The sequence below is a fragment of the Fistularia commersonii genome, chromosome 12 (assembly GCF_037954325.1).
Source record: "Fistularia commersonii isolate RoL2024-O1a breed Wild chromosome 12, RoL_Fcom_v1.0, whole genome shotgun sequence".
Taxonomy (NCBI): domain Eukaryota; kingdom Metazoa; phylum Chordata; class Actinopteri; order Syngnathiformes; family Fistulariidae; genus Fistularia; species Fistularia commersonii.
The window spans coordinates 8839583-8856083 of NC_141295.1; the positions used below are offsets into that span (position 1 = coordinate 8839583).

Below are 16501 nucleotides of genomic sequence, written 5' to 3' on the forward strand. Positions count from 1 at the left end.
GAGGAGGCATGGTGTGTGTGTGTGTTGGATGATTCGGTGTGTGTGTGTGTGTGTGTGTGTGTGTGTGTGTGTGTGTGTGTGTGTGCGTGCGTGCGCTCAATGCAGTCATTAACTCTGAAATTCACCAGGGAGACAGAGGTTTCAAAGCCCAGATACCACATATGAGGCAATGCTGCATAATTCTAGAACAGTTTTGCAGTTTAAGTTGAATAAGTTGAATAAACATGTTTTATTCTGTGGTTAAATCTTTGTGTTGTACCTTAGATCTATGTATTTGAAGCCCTCCGGTTTCTTTAAAACCAAATCTCATATATTGTGAGTTTATTGTCTGGATAATATTACATATTAATCACTTTTTTGGACAGAAACAACAGCTCCTGGGACTCATTTCCGTGTTTTCCTTATTTTACTCTTTTTTTTTTTTTTTTTAGAAATACAGCCCAATAACATAACCCTGAAAAAGTCGACTTGACACGCTCGCCATCACAACCCACCTCACGCCGGTTCAATAAGCCAACAAGACTTTGAAGTGTGTCAGATGAATGTGTTCACCAAATGCCATGAAATGCCATCACCCTTCTCAGATTTTCATCTGCTTTTTTCCCATAGTTTTTCAAATAAATTAAATCCCTTCTTCTTTCTCCTACTGCCTCTCTCACACACTCAGGAGTACACCATGTCAGCTGTAAGTAACACAAACACAAGCACACATGATCCCCGCATCGACTCCAAACCCCAAGCTCTTTTCGATGAGCCGGCGTCTGACCTTTGACCTCTCCTCACGGTGTCTTTCAACCTCCCCTGTCCCTCCGTTCTGTCTGTTTACAAACAACAAGATGACACACACCTTATGGTCAAGTGTTCGGGAAATTTTCTAGTTTGTGTTTCACCGGTGTTAGTGGGAGGGGTGTTTTATTTTTATTCATGTTGGAAAAAGGTCGAGCGACAGGGTTACCCTGTTGAAAATTAATATATGGCAACCCATGTCTTTTAATGAGGAGGATATACAATGCATAGGTCTGAGTGTGGATGTGTGTGTGTGTGTGTGTTTGTGGGTCGGTGTGTGTGTGTCGGTGTGTGCGCGTGTGCGCTTGCAGGTGTGCGTGTGCATTCTTAGAAGTCAGGGCTTCTCTTGGTTTCAGTGCTGCTGTTACTCTCCTCCCCACGCTGCTGCTCTGATCCTGCTACTGTTTGTTATGTCAGTGAATTCAAATGCCTTTAATTGTCCAAGTTTCTCTTTCCGCTCCCTGTTTTTTATTGACTTAATCCCCCGCTCCACCCATCTGATCAATTCCTCCCTTTTCTTCCTCCATACTATTTCCCTTCTGGCTCTCCTCATTCCAAGTGATACATCCTTAAGGCACCATCATCACTCTTCCTTCTGCTTTCCATCCAGTATCTTCCCATCCGTCAATCTTGACTTTTAATTTACTTTCCCTTGAATTCCACATTTTTTCTTCAGTCTCTTCCCCACTTGCTTGCTTAGTCCTCCTCTCTCCTCTCCTCCTGTCCTCCCCACTCCTTCCCCTCTTGCTTACCCTTCCTACCCCCCCCTGTCCTCTCCCATTACGCTTCCCATCCCTGTGTTCCAGCAGAGGAGCAGTCAGTCAGCAGGTTGTTCCTTTGTGCTTGATCTAACCATGTGGCTGCCAGGTTCCTAAAGAGGAACATGGTTCCGTCAAGCACCATGGAACGGCCCTGCGAATTCCTGCAGCATGGCCAAGACGCAAGAGAGCGCAATCTCCTGCCGCCCTGCACCTCTGTGTGTATGTGTATGTGTATGTGTGTGTGTGTGTGTGTTTGTAATGTGCTCTCTGTGCACATACGCGAGTGTGTGTGTGTGTGTGTGTGTGTGTGTGTGTGTGTGCGTGCACACGCCCATGTATACATGATTGTGTGATAGAGTGCCGAGACGCCTCTGAAGTGTGAGAGATGACGGCAGGGGTATGCGGGAGAATTTTTCAGCTATGATCCAATATATGACCTTGTTATGTTTGCACGGTCGTTCTTTACACTACAGCTGCTTTTTAGTTTGACAGGACTGAAGAACTCCCGTATGGTTCTTCAGCAAAATATACATGCATGGTTTTGTGTGTGTGTGTGTGTGTGTGTGTGTGTGTGTGTGTCCTGACTTTGACACTTTGTGTGTTCTGTGAACTTGGCTCTTCGAGGATGTTCAAATGCAGCTTCTTGAAACCACACCAGTGAAAATTGCCACATGCAATCATGATCAGAGATATTGTTTGGACATGTTTTGTTCACTCTGATGATTTCCAACTCAAAACAAAAGCAGCAAGCCCCTCTGCAATTTTCTCGAAATTCTTCCATGATATCATGACCCTTACTTTGGCGATGTGATGTGTTTCTGTTGGAAGTGATACCGGTAAATGCCTGGCCTTCCTCTCCTGCTTGATCGGGACGTTCGGTGACGTTATGTTTGCGGTTATGGCCAGGTACGGAAGATTACCGCAGCAAGCTCGGTGGGGACTGCTTCGCTGATTTGGCCTGCCCAGAGAAGTGCCGCTGTGAGGGTACGACCGTTGACTGCTCGAACCAGAAACTCACCAAAATACCGGATCACATCCCTCAGTACACGGCTGAACTGTGAGTCACTGTGTATGTGTGTGTGTGTGTGTGAGTGAGTGGGTGTGTGTGTGCATGTGCTGGAGAAAAAAAATACACATTGTCCTTCATCTCTCCTTGTGTGTCCCATTGTCTCAGAGCACCTCTTCTCTCTTCTCAGGCGTCTGAACAACAATGAATTCACTGTGCTCGAGGCGACGGGGATCTTCAAAAAGTTGCCACAACTGAGGAAGATGTGAGTCAGATATGAAGTAAATTGAGCTGGAACATACGTGATTATAAAGAAGTCATGCTCGGGTCACAGAGAAAACAGTAATAAGAGTCAAAAAGTGAAAAAAATAAATAAACTGGAAGTTACTAAAATGAAACATGTGTATTTTTATATAACCCTATCTTCCTTTTATGTTCATTCAATTCCCAGTTGCTGCTTTTGTCCTCCCTTTGCACCCTCTAAATAACTCTTGTCTTTTTTTTTTCCATTTTTTTTTATTTCCTTTTGTGTTGTTACACTCCCTTTCTTCTTTACCAGCAACCTAAGTAATAACCGTATAACTGACATAGAGGAGGGCACTTTCGAAGGAGCTTCTGGAGTCAATGAGCTGATTCTGACATCCAACAGGCTGGAAAATATACACTACCGCATGCTGAAGGGGCTCGGAGGCCTCCGCACACTGTGGGTGCACACACACTCCAACACATATAAACGTGTTCTACTAACTATCCACACAAACACTGAGAATGCATAATTTATGGTGTAACATTATCATAAATTTACCTTTGTTTACTTTGCATGAAGAATAGTGTCTGAGGAGTGCAGGAACAGTTCACCAATAGAACTAAGGGCAGAAAAGCAAAGAACCGGAGCTTTAAAAGTGGTCAGGAAAAAAAGTTAAATGTAAAAACTAATTCAGCATATCAACATTTACAGATCATCGGTGAAAAGACGTTAGAACTTGGGTGGTGGCTTTATTTTCGCTTCCCAGCTCCGTCATGTACGAGCTGAACACCAGATTTCCTTTTTGGCTCAGCTCACGAAAACAAGCAGTTATAAGAAAAAAAATCCAAATGAGATTAAATAAAGACACGGATGAGTTAGAGCAAGGCTGTGGGGGGAAACGGGCCCTTAATTCATAAAAAACATGACTGAATCATTTTTATTTACAAATGAAAGATCTCAGACAGATATATCGCCCAGGAATGTTGCTTAGCATTAAATATTTAACAAAAAGGGTCTCCAAAGTGTTTCTTTTTTTATGTTTTTCATTGAGTTGGAGAAGGCATGCAGTATGGCAGATCTAAACAAACGGTAATAGTTTTTCCTTTGTTTTCTCATGTGTATATATATATATATATATATGTGTGTGTGTGTGTGTGTGTAAGCAGTATGCTGAGGAGTAACCGCATCAGCTGTGTGAGTAACAGCAGTTTCGTGGGGTTGAGCTCAGTGCGTCTCCTGTCACTGTATGACAACCAGATCACCTCCATGAACCCCGGAGCCTTCGACACGCTGCACTCCCTGTCCACGCTGTGAGTATACATATCCAAAGGGACGAAAAAGTATTCAGTCATCCACCAATTGTGCAAGTTCAACAGTGTGTGAAAACCTTGTGAAGACTTAACGTTTGTTACATGTCCTTTGCTGGCAATGACAGAGGTTAAAGTATTGAGATGCACTTTTGTTGTTGACTAAATACTTTTTTTAAACCATAATTTGCAAATTAATTATGTAAAAATCAGACAATGTGATTTTCTGGATTTTTTTTTTCTCATTCTGTCTCATAGTTAAAGTGTACCTATGATGAAAATTACAGGCCTCTCATCTTTTTAAGTGTGAGAACTTGCTTAATCAGTGGCTGACTAAATACTTTTTTGCCCCATTGTATATATATGTATATTCTCAAAAACACATAGAAATATACTGAACGTCTTCTTTCCCTTTTCCAAATCCACTTCTCCAGCAATCTTCTAGCCAATCCCTTCAACTGCAACTGTCACCTGGCTTGGCTTGGGGATTGGCTTCGACGAAAACGTATCGTCACAGGAAACCCACGCTGCCAGAGCCCTTATTTTCTAAAAGAGATCCCCATCCAGGATGTGGCCGTCCAGGACTTTGCCTGTGAAGATGGTAAAAACAGCTTTCTGCGTGATTCCTGTGCCACATCTGCAGCTTTTTCATTGCACCACTTCTCCACCAACCCCGTCTTTTTATCCTCGACTCCTTCAACGTATTGATCTGTTCCCGTCAGGTAATGATGAGAACAGCTGTTCTCCAGCCCTGAGGTGCCCGGCAGAATGCTCCTGCCTGGACACGGTGGTGCGTTGCAGCAACAAGGGTCTCACTACGCTGCCCAGAGGCCTGCCCAAAGAGACGACTGAACTGTGAGTTATTTAGAGCGACATCTTCATGTTCTGCGTTGGCTTCCTTTGTATTTAATCTTATGGCAGTTTGAGCAGATTTTACACTGTAAAATAAGATTATGGATATTTTTTCCATCATTCAAGCATCTGGAGAGAAGAAATGTGAAAGAAAAAAGGTTATGACATTGCTAGTACTGTATTTTAAACAGTAATACATTTTAGGTTTGCAGTATTTCTGTATTTAGTTGCTTTTTACATCAAAATCAATTTACAGTATATCTTCTGTGTGTTTAGATAGATAGATAGATAGATAGATAGATAGATAGATAGATAGATAGATAGATAGATAGATAGATAGATAGATAGATAGATAGATAGATAGATAGATAGATATACAGTATATGTGTGTGTGTGATTGTGTATATATGTAGGGGGGTGTGTGTGTAATAGTATATTACAATGGGTTCACGTTAGTTTATTTTATTCACGTGTACCTCTTTCTGAGCATCATAAATGACGACTTTTTCACCATTGTTTTCAGTGCAGTTACTCATTAATGTGTCATCAATATATACTTATCTTTATCCAACACTTATTTTATAAAGTTTATGAATTACCTTTTTTTTAAAAGTAAAGAATAAATAGATTTGGAATTTAATTTACAGGTCATGTCTTAAGAAAAGTCTTCATACTCACCAAGGAATTTTACCATAAACTAAACCTGTAAAATGATAACATAGGACCAACTGAAATTAACCTCCACCATATTTCACCACAACCCTTTACTAATCACAGTTTCCAATAACATCCTCATCCTGTTCCAGTACAATTGTCACAAGTATATTTTGATCATTTTTTACAGCAATTTTAGTGGTGTTTTATGAAGACTTATTATATTTCGCACCAATAGCCGGTCACATATCCAGATGCGTTTTAAGTATTATTTTCTCTAGTTTAATCAATACAAGGACATCTTTTATATCCACATGAAGACTACTTGTTTTAATACGCACTGTGATCGTGAATTGTTTATTGAGCAATTCTGATTCAAGTCAATGACTTTCAATCGACGGATTGCCGACTGAAGAGGGAGAGAGAGGATCAGAGAGACAAGAGAGAGAAAGAGAGAGCTTTCAAGTATCACGTCCAGGAAGAAGTTAAATTCTCATGTAGTCTGATTTCTTTTTTTGGCTCTGTGGTTATTAATCTCTCCTTTAAACAAAACGGTAAAATAATATCACATTGATCAACCCACTCATCCTGCAACAATGACCATTTGCCTTGAACATACATTATCTGAAAGGGTTCAGTTGGATTACTAAATAATAAATGATTACCAAAAGAGTCCAATCAGGTCTGTGTATACGTTTTTTTTTTGCTTTTTTTTCATTTAGCACATTCACTAAGCCAATATGCCATCTGATTTGAGACATTACTCTGCATAAAGGAGTCAATAACTCCGCCTGCTGTCCTGTCAGAACCTCTTTAACCCCCAAACAAGAGATTTCATAGGGGTTTGGCTCTCCTTCAGTCCTTAGCTTTGACCTCTGTTGTCTAACATGTCTGAGCCTATTTTGCGTTGAATTACTGCCACTGCATCATCAGAGGCTGTTAATAAAATAAACAGCTTGAGACCTTGCACTTTTTAATTAATCTTCCCTTGTTTGGTGGAGCAAAACCACAGATTACATGTAAGAAAATGACACATCGGCACACTGGGGCTTATATAAGAGCATGCACCGGATCACAGAGGATTTATTGTATTCTGAAAATACACATATACACACACACACAGTCACTGGTGATCTGAAATTTATAGCTCTTAATGAAATACCAGCTAGCAGGCTTGGTGGTATTTTTTATTATTTCACAGCTTCTCCTGTGGGGATCATTTCTTTCCCAATATTAACAGAGATTTAATTAATATACTGTTTTAATAGCAGGTTGTCACACAGCAAGTGGAATAGGGTTTCAGCCATGCATATCTGTGTGTGTGCGTAAGACTGAGAATTACACTCTATTAGGGTGCCTGTGGGAATATTAAACTCCAGTGTTTATTATGGCTCGTGCAGTAATGACTGCTCACACTGCTGGAGATGAGGAATATCCCACATGCTTTAATAACTTAATTTTCATCCTTCTCATTTTGTCTTTCTCTCATTCCCAGCACTCCTTCCACATTTGTCTTTTCTCCCCTTCGCGTGTGATTTTAAACCTCCTCACCCCGACCGCTTTGTTTTTCAGGTATCTGGATGGCAACCACTTTACTCAGGTCCCGGTGGAGCTTTCAAATTACAAGCACCTGACACTCATGTAAGTGTCATCTACTTGACCTACTTTGACACATACATACTGATATGCATTAATGTCATCAATCAGGGCCTTGGAAAGGCTTTTTCACAAACACACAGTGATACATGGAAATACAGGATAGTGACTTGGCCTGCGTTTCCAACCCTTTGTACTCTTAAAGACAAAAGAAATAAAACTCAAAGCCTGCTGATTTATTATGAATCAAATTTGAATGTAATGAGGTGTGAATAACTGTGTGGCGGCAAAGGAGCATTACACACTGCATTTGCGCGTGCTTGTGCATTAGCTCGTGTCTGTGTTGAAAGTACTGCCCGTGGATGTATTACATATTTGCAACTGTTTCCTTTTCAGTGATTTGAGTAACAACCAGATCAGCACGTTGTCCAACCACAGCCTCAGTAACATGTCTGAGCTGCTTACCCTGTGAGTCTGGCTTTTTGGCTTCACATTAGTCTATTTACAGTGTGTTTGTGAGTGTGTGTATGTGCACGCGTGCTTGTATGATTGTGTATGTGTATAATCTTTACATTACAGTCATTTGACAGACGCTTTTATCCAAAGCGACTCACAAAAAGTGCAATTCAGTCACCGAGTCCTTATAATCTATCCAATGTCTTTGTCAAAAAAATTATGAATTCATGAGTTTCTCTTTGTTGCATTCTGCAAACTTAGCAAGCATTGAAGAACAAAATGTCAACAATTCCCTCAAAACATGATCAACAAAGCAAAGCACCGCTTCCATATTTGTGCTTGTAAGACATACACATACTGTGTATGTTAACACGCGTATTTTACACTCATGCCATGTTTGTGCAGACAAGTGTGATAAATTGCCTGTCTAACATGTGCGTAACTGCTTTGTTCCTCATATTGAGGCCGTAAACAGATCTCATTACCGGTCACTGCAAAGACCTAAAAAAAAAAAGTCTTTTGTTTTTAATTTTTTCAATTGCACTATTTTTACTTTGCACATAAAGAATCCTGAGCTACAATCGATTGCGGTGCATTCCAGTGAGGGCCTTTGACGGACTGAAGTCTCTCCGTTTGCTGTGAGTATACAGAGAGGAAATAAAAAGTTAAAATGAGTCATATTGATACTTGAGAAGGCTTTTAGATCGAGATAGATTTTGTCTCAATGTTTGAGCCACTTTCCTTCCTTTCTCACAGGTCTCTCCATGGCAATGACATATCTTTGATACCGGAGGGAGCCTTCAAAGACCTCTCATCGCTTTCTCACCTGTGAGAGACACTCACAAATACAGCCGTCTTACAACCATTCAGATTTCCTCTCAGTCTCCGTAAAGGGCTTGAGTTGCTCATTTCATGAATACACACATGTCATGACATGAGCAACCGATGATGCCAATATTGTCATAGAATTTCTGATACAGTGATGGAATCATTTTAAGTCAATATACCTGCTCTGGTATAAAAGCACAATGTATATTTTTTTGGTAAGATATTCTCAACTCGCAGGTTCCTTGCTCGTGCTCTTTTCATTTTTTTAAGCGTTGCATTTACGCTTGAATCACAGTGTCAGAATTCATATATCATATATCAGTGTTATGACCAATAATAGTCAATACATTCATTCATTCATTCATTCATTTAGTGACAAGATGGCAGCAAAAAAAAAAGCCTTTTTTTTTTTTTTTTTTTTTTTTTTTACTGATGAGACAGTTGCAATTTCTACTTTTTGCATCTTGAATAAGCATATAGTCCAGGGAGAGTCTTTAAAAGCATGCCAGTGTCACATCTGTTTTTTTTCTTGATATAAAGGCTAATTTTAAAATAGCATCCTACAGTAGGTGTTACCATAATAAGTGATGGAAAGTTAGTACTGCTCTGAGCATTAAAGAACTTCAGTAAGGGCAAATTGGATAAATAGATGGGATGTGTTGTAAAAGTGTGTGGTTATATTACATTGCATTACATTACATTACATTACATTACATTACATTACATTTGGCAGACGCTTTTATCCAAAGCGACTCACAATAGAGGACATAAGGACTGCAAATAACACTTGCAAATACAAGCAGCACAGGGAATATACAGAACAGTAAGCTTGGGTTAGTGATGTTTTTTTTTTGTTTGTTTGTTTTTTTTTGACAAAGACGTACACAAACGTACACATACACACACACACACACACTGCATAGCCTAACTTGGTGCCTAACCTGATCTGGGGCATCAGCGCAGTAAAAAGTCCTGAAAGAGAAAAGTTTTTACCTGTTTCTTGAAGGTTGAGAGAGATGATGCTAGTCTTGTTGCTTCCGGAAGTTTGTTCCATCACTGAGGTAGTAGAACTGAGAACAGTTTCGCCTGAGATCGCTTAGAGCGAGCAAAAGGTACTGCTAGTAGGTTTGTATTAGAGGAACGCAGCTCTCTGCCGGGAACATAAGGTCTTATAGTGAGTGTAATATTCCTGCGTGTCTTAACCATTGCTCTTTCTTGTCTGTCTCGCCGGCCTGCAGAGCTCTGGGTGCCAACCCTCTTTACTGTGACTGTCACATGTACTGGCTATCAGAATGGGTAAAGAGCGGCTACAAGGAACCCGGCATCGCCCGCTGCGCTGGGCCTGGTGACATGACTGACAAGCTGCTGCTTACCACACCTTCAAAGAAGTTTACCTGCACAGGTACACGCAAATTTTCTGCACAGCAGTAAACATGCACTCTAATATGTTAAATATGCTTGTCTAAGTCAGTTTACCAAAATCAAAATTCTCGTTAAACAAACAGATAATAGCTATTAGTGGCAACAAGTTATTCCAGACGGGAGGCGGTGTTTTTGAATTACATGATAGTTACAGCACGACCACAAAACCTATAACACAGACCTATGAACTTTATGAAATTGCATGAATTTCCCTTATCCGCCTCACAAAATGCTTTTAGGTTTCTGTGCCAATAATTCACAACTTTGCTTGTGAGCATGACTTTCCTGTATTACATTTTACACAATGCTAATGACTGTATACCCTAACCCTATTAAATCACATTAATCGTGCACATGTGACTGAAACCTATTTTTAACCAAATCTGACTGACGCACTGTAGAAGTCCCGGGGCCTTGTGGTTTTCTGGTGCCAGGTAAAGTAGCAAATCACATGTCAGTAATTCCTCCTCAGTCTCGCCTCTCCCAAATCCACAAGACAACCCAACCCTGCCCAGCCTTCCCTGCCCTTAGAACCCAAACTAAGCAACATTGCTCTTGTTTTTTTCAACTCAGCCCTCATGTTCTGACCAAAACTGTTTGTCCAGTCTCTAAAGAGGATGTTTCGTTGTGAACGTTACTTAACAAAATGTCATACACTTGCAAATAAAATCCCGAATTTCACTTTTCGTTCGATTTAGTATTTATGTACAAAAATGGTGCATGTCAATCTTTTATTTTTTTTTTTTTCATAAAAAATTGATGCAAGTACCTAAAGGTGTCCAGTTGAACTGCAACGCATGTGTTCGAACTGCTCTTAGTTACCAAAAGAAGGAAAAAGAAACTCAATCATCTGTCTTTTGTTGTATGTCTGGTGTGTATGTGTGGGTTGTTTTGTTTGACCTATACAGGACCAGTGGACGTGAGAATCCAAGCTAAATGTGACCCGTGTTTGTCCAACCCCTGTCAAAATGATGGCACGTGCTCCAATGACCCTGTGCACTATTACCGCTGCAACTGCCCTTATGGATTTAAGGTACATGCACATGCACAAGTCAGTTTAAAACGATAGGATGACATTAGTCAATTTCTCATATTAAAGACAGTGTGTTCTGATGTGAAGTGATATGCAGTTATGACAAGAGAGCACCAAACATGTGTTTGTGTAGGGCCAAAACTGCGAGGAGCCCATCCACGCCTGTATCAGCAACCCCTGTCACAATGGAGGGACATGTCACCTTAAGGAGGGAGAGGGGAGTAACTTTTGGTAAGAGACTTTATCTGATATTTTGATAAATTTATATATATATATTTTTTTTTTCCCTTTTTTTTGTCCCCTGCACTATATGTACATGCTAATGGCTTCGGATGTCATCTGCCTTTTCTGACACTAAATATCAGTTTAGCTTGCATGATTACAGAGGAGATGTCCAATTAGTGGTGTGATTGCAGTGTCATCAGCCACGGTAACTAATTTTGGATAAAATGTATGAATAAGCCCGTCAGCCTATGATCAATGACACTCCACCTCTGGTTTACATAATAAAAAGGTCTCATAGGTCTGCTTCTCTTCTCTGTCTGTCTCTGAGCTGTACAGCCCTGCTGAGAAAACCATATTCTCTTCATTAGTCTGTTTTGTAGGACCGATGGGGCTAATGACCGCCTGCCGAATCACCCACACATGCAATTAGACTAACCCCAGATCACGGATACCCTCGGTTCTTCGGCCTACGTGTCTGCCTTTCTCTCTTTCACTCGAGCTACCTTCTCATTTCAATCTCTTCACATCAGTATTTTCATCTTCTTTATTGTGTTTGTTCCTTCTCTGGTGGTGAAGGGACTGGAGAATTTATTGGGAAGAGTTGTCATCTACTGTATAATGAGATATTAGTCCTCCTGTACCATATAAGAGGTCTTTATTATACCCATAATATACCACGGCCTATGTGTGCATGTGTGTGTGTTTATGAGAAGTACTCACAGTATTGAGACACCCTCACATTTACAGAATAATGACTGTGCCGCGGATGAGTGGATAAAGCTGACGCTGCTGCTTTGAGCTCTGTTCTTGTTTGTATGCATGTTTTTGTGCCTTGTGCAATGTGTGCATGCGTGTCAGATATTTATTATGTTGTGAAGATATAAATGTGTTTACTCATTCAGGTTGTCCAGGTAATGGCCTAATCCAGGTTAAGGCTAAAAATGTGTGTTTTGGACTGGCCAGTTGTTTAGCAAGCATTGATTAGGGTTCGGGAAGGTGTTTAGTATTCTTTCATCATATCTTCAAAAATGTATTAACTGATTGCAAGTATGGAGTTTGAGTGAGACATACTATTTATTTTTAATTATTGATAAATGCTTCTATATCTGTTTGTGTGATGTCACACATCTTTCAGGTGCGTGTGTCCAGAGGGGTTTGAGGGTGACGCCTGTGAGATCAATATCGATGATTGTGAGGATAATGACTGTGAAAACAACTCCACTTGTATCGACGGGATCAACAACTACACATGCATGTGCTCCCCAGAATACACAGGTAATTTTGCCGGACTGAAACACCAACACAAACGGAGGGGAGTAATCATACCTAACATACATCTGCTGCTTGTTTGTCTGCTTTTGCACTGTGCAAATCATATCTGACTGCTAACCTTTGCGGTGGTGTTCTCTGTCTCTCTGTGTCTCACTGTCCTTTCCTTTTCTGGCTCTGCTTTCTATTATCTGTGGTCTTCTCTGTGGTTGCAGCTGCTACCAATGAGGTGGAGAGAGGTTAGTCTGGTCTTCTCTCTCTCCCTCTCTCCTGACTTCTTCCATCCTTTCCTTCCTCCCCTCATTCCCTGCAGACTTCTGACGCTAACTAGGAGTTTTATTTTCATCACTGCATACTGTATGCTCACGCTCCGTGTTAGCAGCGCATGTCCTTGCTATTTGAATAGACCACTGAGTTTTCAATTGATCCTTTTCACACTGTGATTCTGCTTGTCGCTTTCTATATATGTCATTGGAATCACAGGGCCTGCAATGAATCTGAAGTGCACTTGGTTCTAATGAATTTTTTGACGATATTTCAGGCCTATTTCATAGCTTTTATCACTCAAAGAGTGCAGACAAACAAACACAGGCATTACTAGTATCTATACTAGCCAGGTGTGTGCAGGATGAAATGATATATACTATGTTGACAACAAAGGTGTATTTGTGTGATGGATATCATCGCCTGCCGAACTCATTTATTCTAGATCAGACATGCGCGTAACCCAGACAAATGCAAATACAAGTCACACATCGTTTTACACGCATCGATCCCCCCGAAATATTTTAGAATCGTCTAGCTGTTGGACAATGTGATGTCAGAAATTTTGGCTCACTCATCTTTAATTGATTGAGTGTACAGAATTTCAGAAACATTAGGACACTCTGAGAATATCATCAGCATAAGAACATTCCTAGAGATGAGATCATTTATCAGACCACCGTGTTGATCCAGGCCACAAGAGAGTGATCCATCATCAGACACGTACTGACGCTGCTACTACATATAGCACAGAGACTCTAACATGCTAAGATGTGTGCTTCTGTGTGTGTGTGTGTGTGTGTATGTGTGTGTATGTGTGTGTGTGTGTACATATGTGTGTGTGTGTCTTTCTAGGGGAGTTATGTGAGGAGAAACTGGATTTCTGCGCTCCAGAACTGAACCAGTGTCAGCATGACTCTAAGTGCATTCTGACCCTTCAAGGTTATAAGTGAGTAAACTGGGTATATATATAGAGAGAGACACACACATATACACACACATATAAACAAGCTCACACAGGTATAAACGAGTACACACACACAAACACACACACACACACAAACACACACACACACACAAAGCAAGTGCATATATGCTCATGAAAAAGTCACAAATGCAAAAACACAAACGAATGCACATGAATGCACACACACATACACACACACACACTTACAAATGCATAAAATTAATAGAGCAGAAATGCCATCAAAGGCAGTGAAGTGCATTTATAACAGGCGTCTGTGTGTGTGTGTGTGTGTGTGTGTGTGTGTGTGTGTGTGTGTGTGTGTCTGTCTGTCTGTCTGTCTTAGATGTGAATGCACTCCAGGTTACATTGGTGAGCACTGTGAGCTGGACTACGATGACTGTGAGGAAAACAAGTGTCAGAATGGAGGTCAGTGCATTGATGCTGTCAATGGATACACCTGCGTCTGCCCGGGGGGTTACAGGTGAGTGAGCATCACTCGCAGCACAATTCTCGTGATCAAAATAATGTGTTCATGATGATTAATGATGATCATTCTATTGCACACATTTTGGATTATTCCCATTCCCATCTGTGGTCATGATTTTAATAGTAGTGATAATAATGGTAATAATATATACAATGTAAGCAAATCCTCATTAAGTTCCAGTGGTGTTTAACTGAAAATAAAATAGAACGGCCATTTCAAGTTGTAAAGGTGGTCATATTTCTTTAAACAGTTCAGTCAACTGTTATTGAGACATGATTTTGATTTAAAAGGATATCTAGGAATGTCTTTACATTAAAGTGTGTGTGTGTGTGTGTTTCTTTGTCTGTGTCTGTGTATTGAAGTGGGTTGTTTTGTGAGTTTTCTCCCCCGATGGTCCTGCCGCGCACGAGCCCCTGTGACAATCATGACTGCCTCAATGGGGCACAGTGTGTCATCATCGGAACAGACCCTCGCTGCCAGTGTCTCCAAGGCTACGAGGGAGAGCGCTGCGAAACACTCGTCAGTGTCAACTTTGTTAGTCGTGAGTCATACCTGGAACTTCCCTCCAGTCTGATTTCTCCACAAACCAACATCAGTCTACAGGTGAGTACTTCATAGCTTAAAGAAATTTCTGTCTATTTCCAAAAACAAACTGTGGACTATATGGTTTGTAAGACTACATACAGTTAAGTTATTTTTAGGAGAATATCATAAAATCAGCCACTTTGAAAAGCAACTTGTTTGTTTCTTTCTGGTGCTCTTTCGGCAAACAAGTCTCGGTTCCAACTCATTTTACATCCATTTAATGAGTGGCTTCCACTTAAAGAACATGTTTTCCATATCCAAAAAGATGGTTTCAGTGATACTCCATTCTGATTTCAGATTGCAACAGATGAGGACAGTGGCTTGTTATTATATAAAGGGGATAAGGACCACATTGCTATGGAGCTTTACAGGGGACGCCTCCGGGTCAGCTATGACACTGAGTCCTTCCCTCCATCTGCTATATATAGGTACAAACACACAAGCAACAGCAAAGGGCTATTCACACCACAGAATCTCACCAATATCTCCAAACTATGTTCTTTTTCTGTTTGTTTGAATTAAGAGACGGCTTAGATCACCTCTTAATAACGGAGGAATATAATGAACAATTAAAACACTGATATCAATTCAAAATCTTCTATAAATGAAAGTTATGTTCAAAACATTTCTTCAGTGAAAGCATCACAATGAACATTGCTAAGACTCACCACTGAGTCACAATGAGGACAAAATGAATAACATGTCAATAGAATTGTTTATAGAGCACATGGATCATGTTTTATTTATGTGAAAGTAAGAAGATTTCATTTGATGTGTCACGATTTTGTGTGTTTTAAGAGGGGCCTTGCTTCTGCGGCCCGTAAACTTATAATTGTTTTCTTTTTTACCGTTGTCTTTTTTTTTATCGTTTCTTGGTGTGGACAACCAAACAAAAGAATTCTCCGCTCTATCCCTCAGTGTGGAAACAGTGAACGATGGCAACTTCCATGCTGTGGAGTTGGTGGCATCGGAACAGACTCTGTCTTTGTCCATTGATGGGGGAACGCCCAAATCGATCAACTCTATCAGTAAACCGTCCATACTTAACATGGACTTGCCACTTTATCTTGGAGGTAAGAATCCATCATGTCCTGTCTGTGCTAAAATTGACAAATATATTGGTCTTCCACTGCAGCTCTTTTTAATCACTAGTGACAGGGGGGCCTTTAAGCTCCAGAGACCTCAGACTCCAATATCCTCCAGACAAACATGAAGGATTTAACTGATTAAAAATAGGCGGAACTGCTTACTAACTGTTGCTAACTTGTAACTGATTTTGTCTCACTTTGGGGTAATTGCTTGTCTTTTCCCAGATAATCTCTCACTGATTTTCTTTATCTTTGATTTTCTTTCTTTTTTCATTCATACTTAAATGTCACAGTTGTTTCTGACTGTTTACATGACATTTTTTAGATTGTTATTATTATACTGGGAAAAATCGTACCAATTTTCCAAGGACAAAGAATGAAATGATAATGACTATAAGAAAATGCAGATAGGCCAAAATGTTACAGACAAGGGTTACCTGCATTTTTAATCTATGCCTAGAAAATCTACTAATCACCTGCCAGGCCCAGAGTAAATGTATTTTTATTGCATTATCCTATTTTCTGTAAATATATTCTCACATGCTTTGGATGTTTACTTGGCTAGACTGGCATACAGTTCATTTATAATCCCCCAAATGATAGGGTCTAGATGCATTTCATATCCCAAAAATGCACTTTTTTTCACAATCTTACTTGATGTTAGCAGG

The 16501-nt window shown here is 40.3% G+C and overlaps 1 protein-coding gene across 8 annotated transcripts in view; it reads left to right on the forward strand.

The window, feature by feature from the left end:
- The window catches only part of slit2 (slit homolog 2 (Drosophila)), an 85125-nt gene that overhangs the window by 63214 nt on the left and 5410 nt on the right, over positions 1 to 16501 (forward strand). For 3 of the 8 annotated variants that reach the window (XM_086156856.1, XM_086156849.1, XM_086156851.1), the window contains 20 exons: positions 2454 to 2604; positions 2744 to 2818; positions 3113 to 3256; positions 3967 to 4110; positions 4542 to 4708; positions 4830 to 4962; positions 7186 to 7254; positions 7606 to 7677; positions 8232 to 8303; positions 8422 to 8493; positions 9732 to 9895; positions 10824 to 10948; positions 11082 to 11179; positions 12309 to 12448; positions 12658 to 12681; positions 13562 to 13655; positions 14017 to 14154; positions 14523 to 14763; positions 15043 to 15173; positions 15664 to 15818. In XM_086156856.1, the coding sequence (XP_086012982.1) occupies positions 2454 to 2604; positions 2744 to 2818; positions 3113 to 3256; positions 3967 to 4110; positions 4542 to 4708; positions 4830 to 4962; positions 7186 to 7254; positions 7606 to 7677; positions 8232 to 8303; positions 8422 to 8493; positions 9732 to 9895; positions 10824 to 10948; positions 11082 to 11179; positions 12309 to 12448; positions 12658 to 12681; positions 13562 to 13655; positions 14017 to 14154; positions 14523 to 14763; positions 15043 to 15173; positions 15664 to 15818 (2409 nt within the window). Of the gene's footprint in view, positions 1 to 667; positions 686 to 2453; positions 2605 to 2743; positions 2819 to 3112; positions 3257 to 3966; positions 4111 to 4541; positions 4709 to 4829; positions 4963 to 7185; positions 7255 to 7605; positions 7678 to 8231; positions 8304 to 8421; positions 8494 to 9731; positions 9896 to 10823; positions 10949 to 11081; positions 11180 to 12308; positions 12449 to 12657; positions 12682 to 13561; positions 13656 to 14016; positions 14155 to 14522; positions 14764 to 15042; positions 15174 to 15663; positions 15819 to 16501 lie in introns of all 8 variants that reach the window. The other 5 variants (XM_086156857.1, XM_086156852.1, XM_086156853.1 and 2 more) reach the window with 3 other exon arrangements.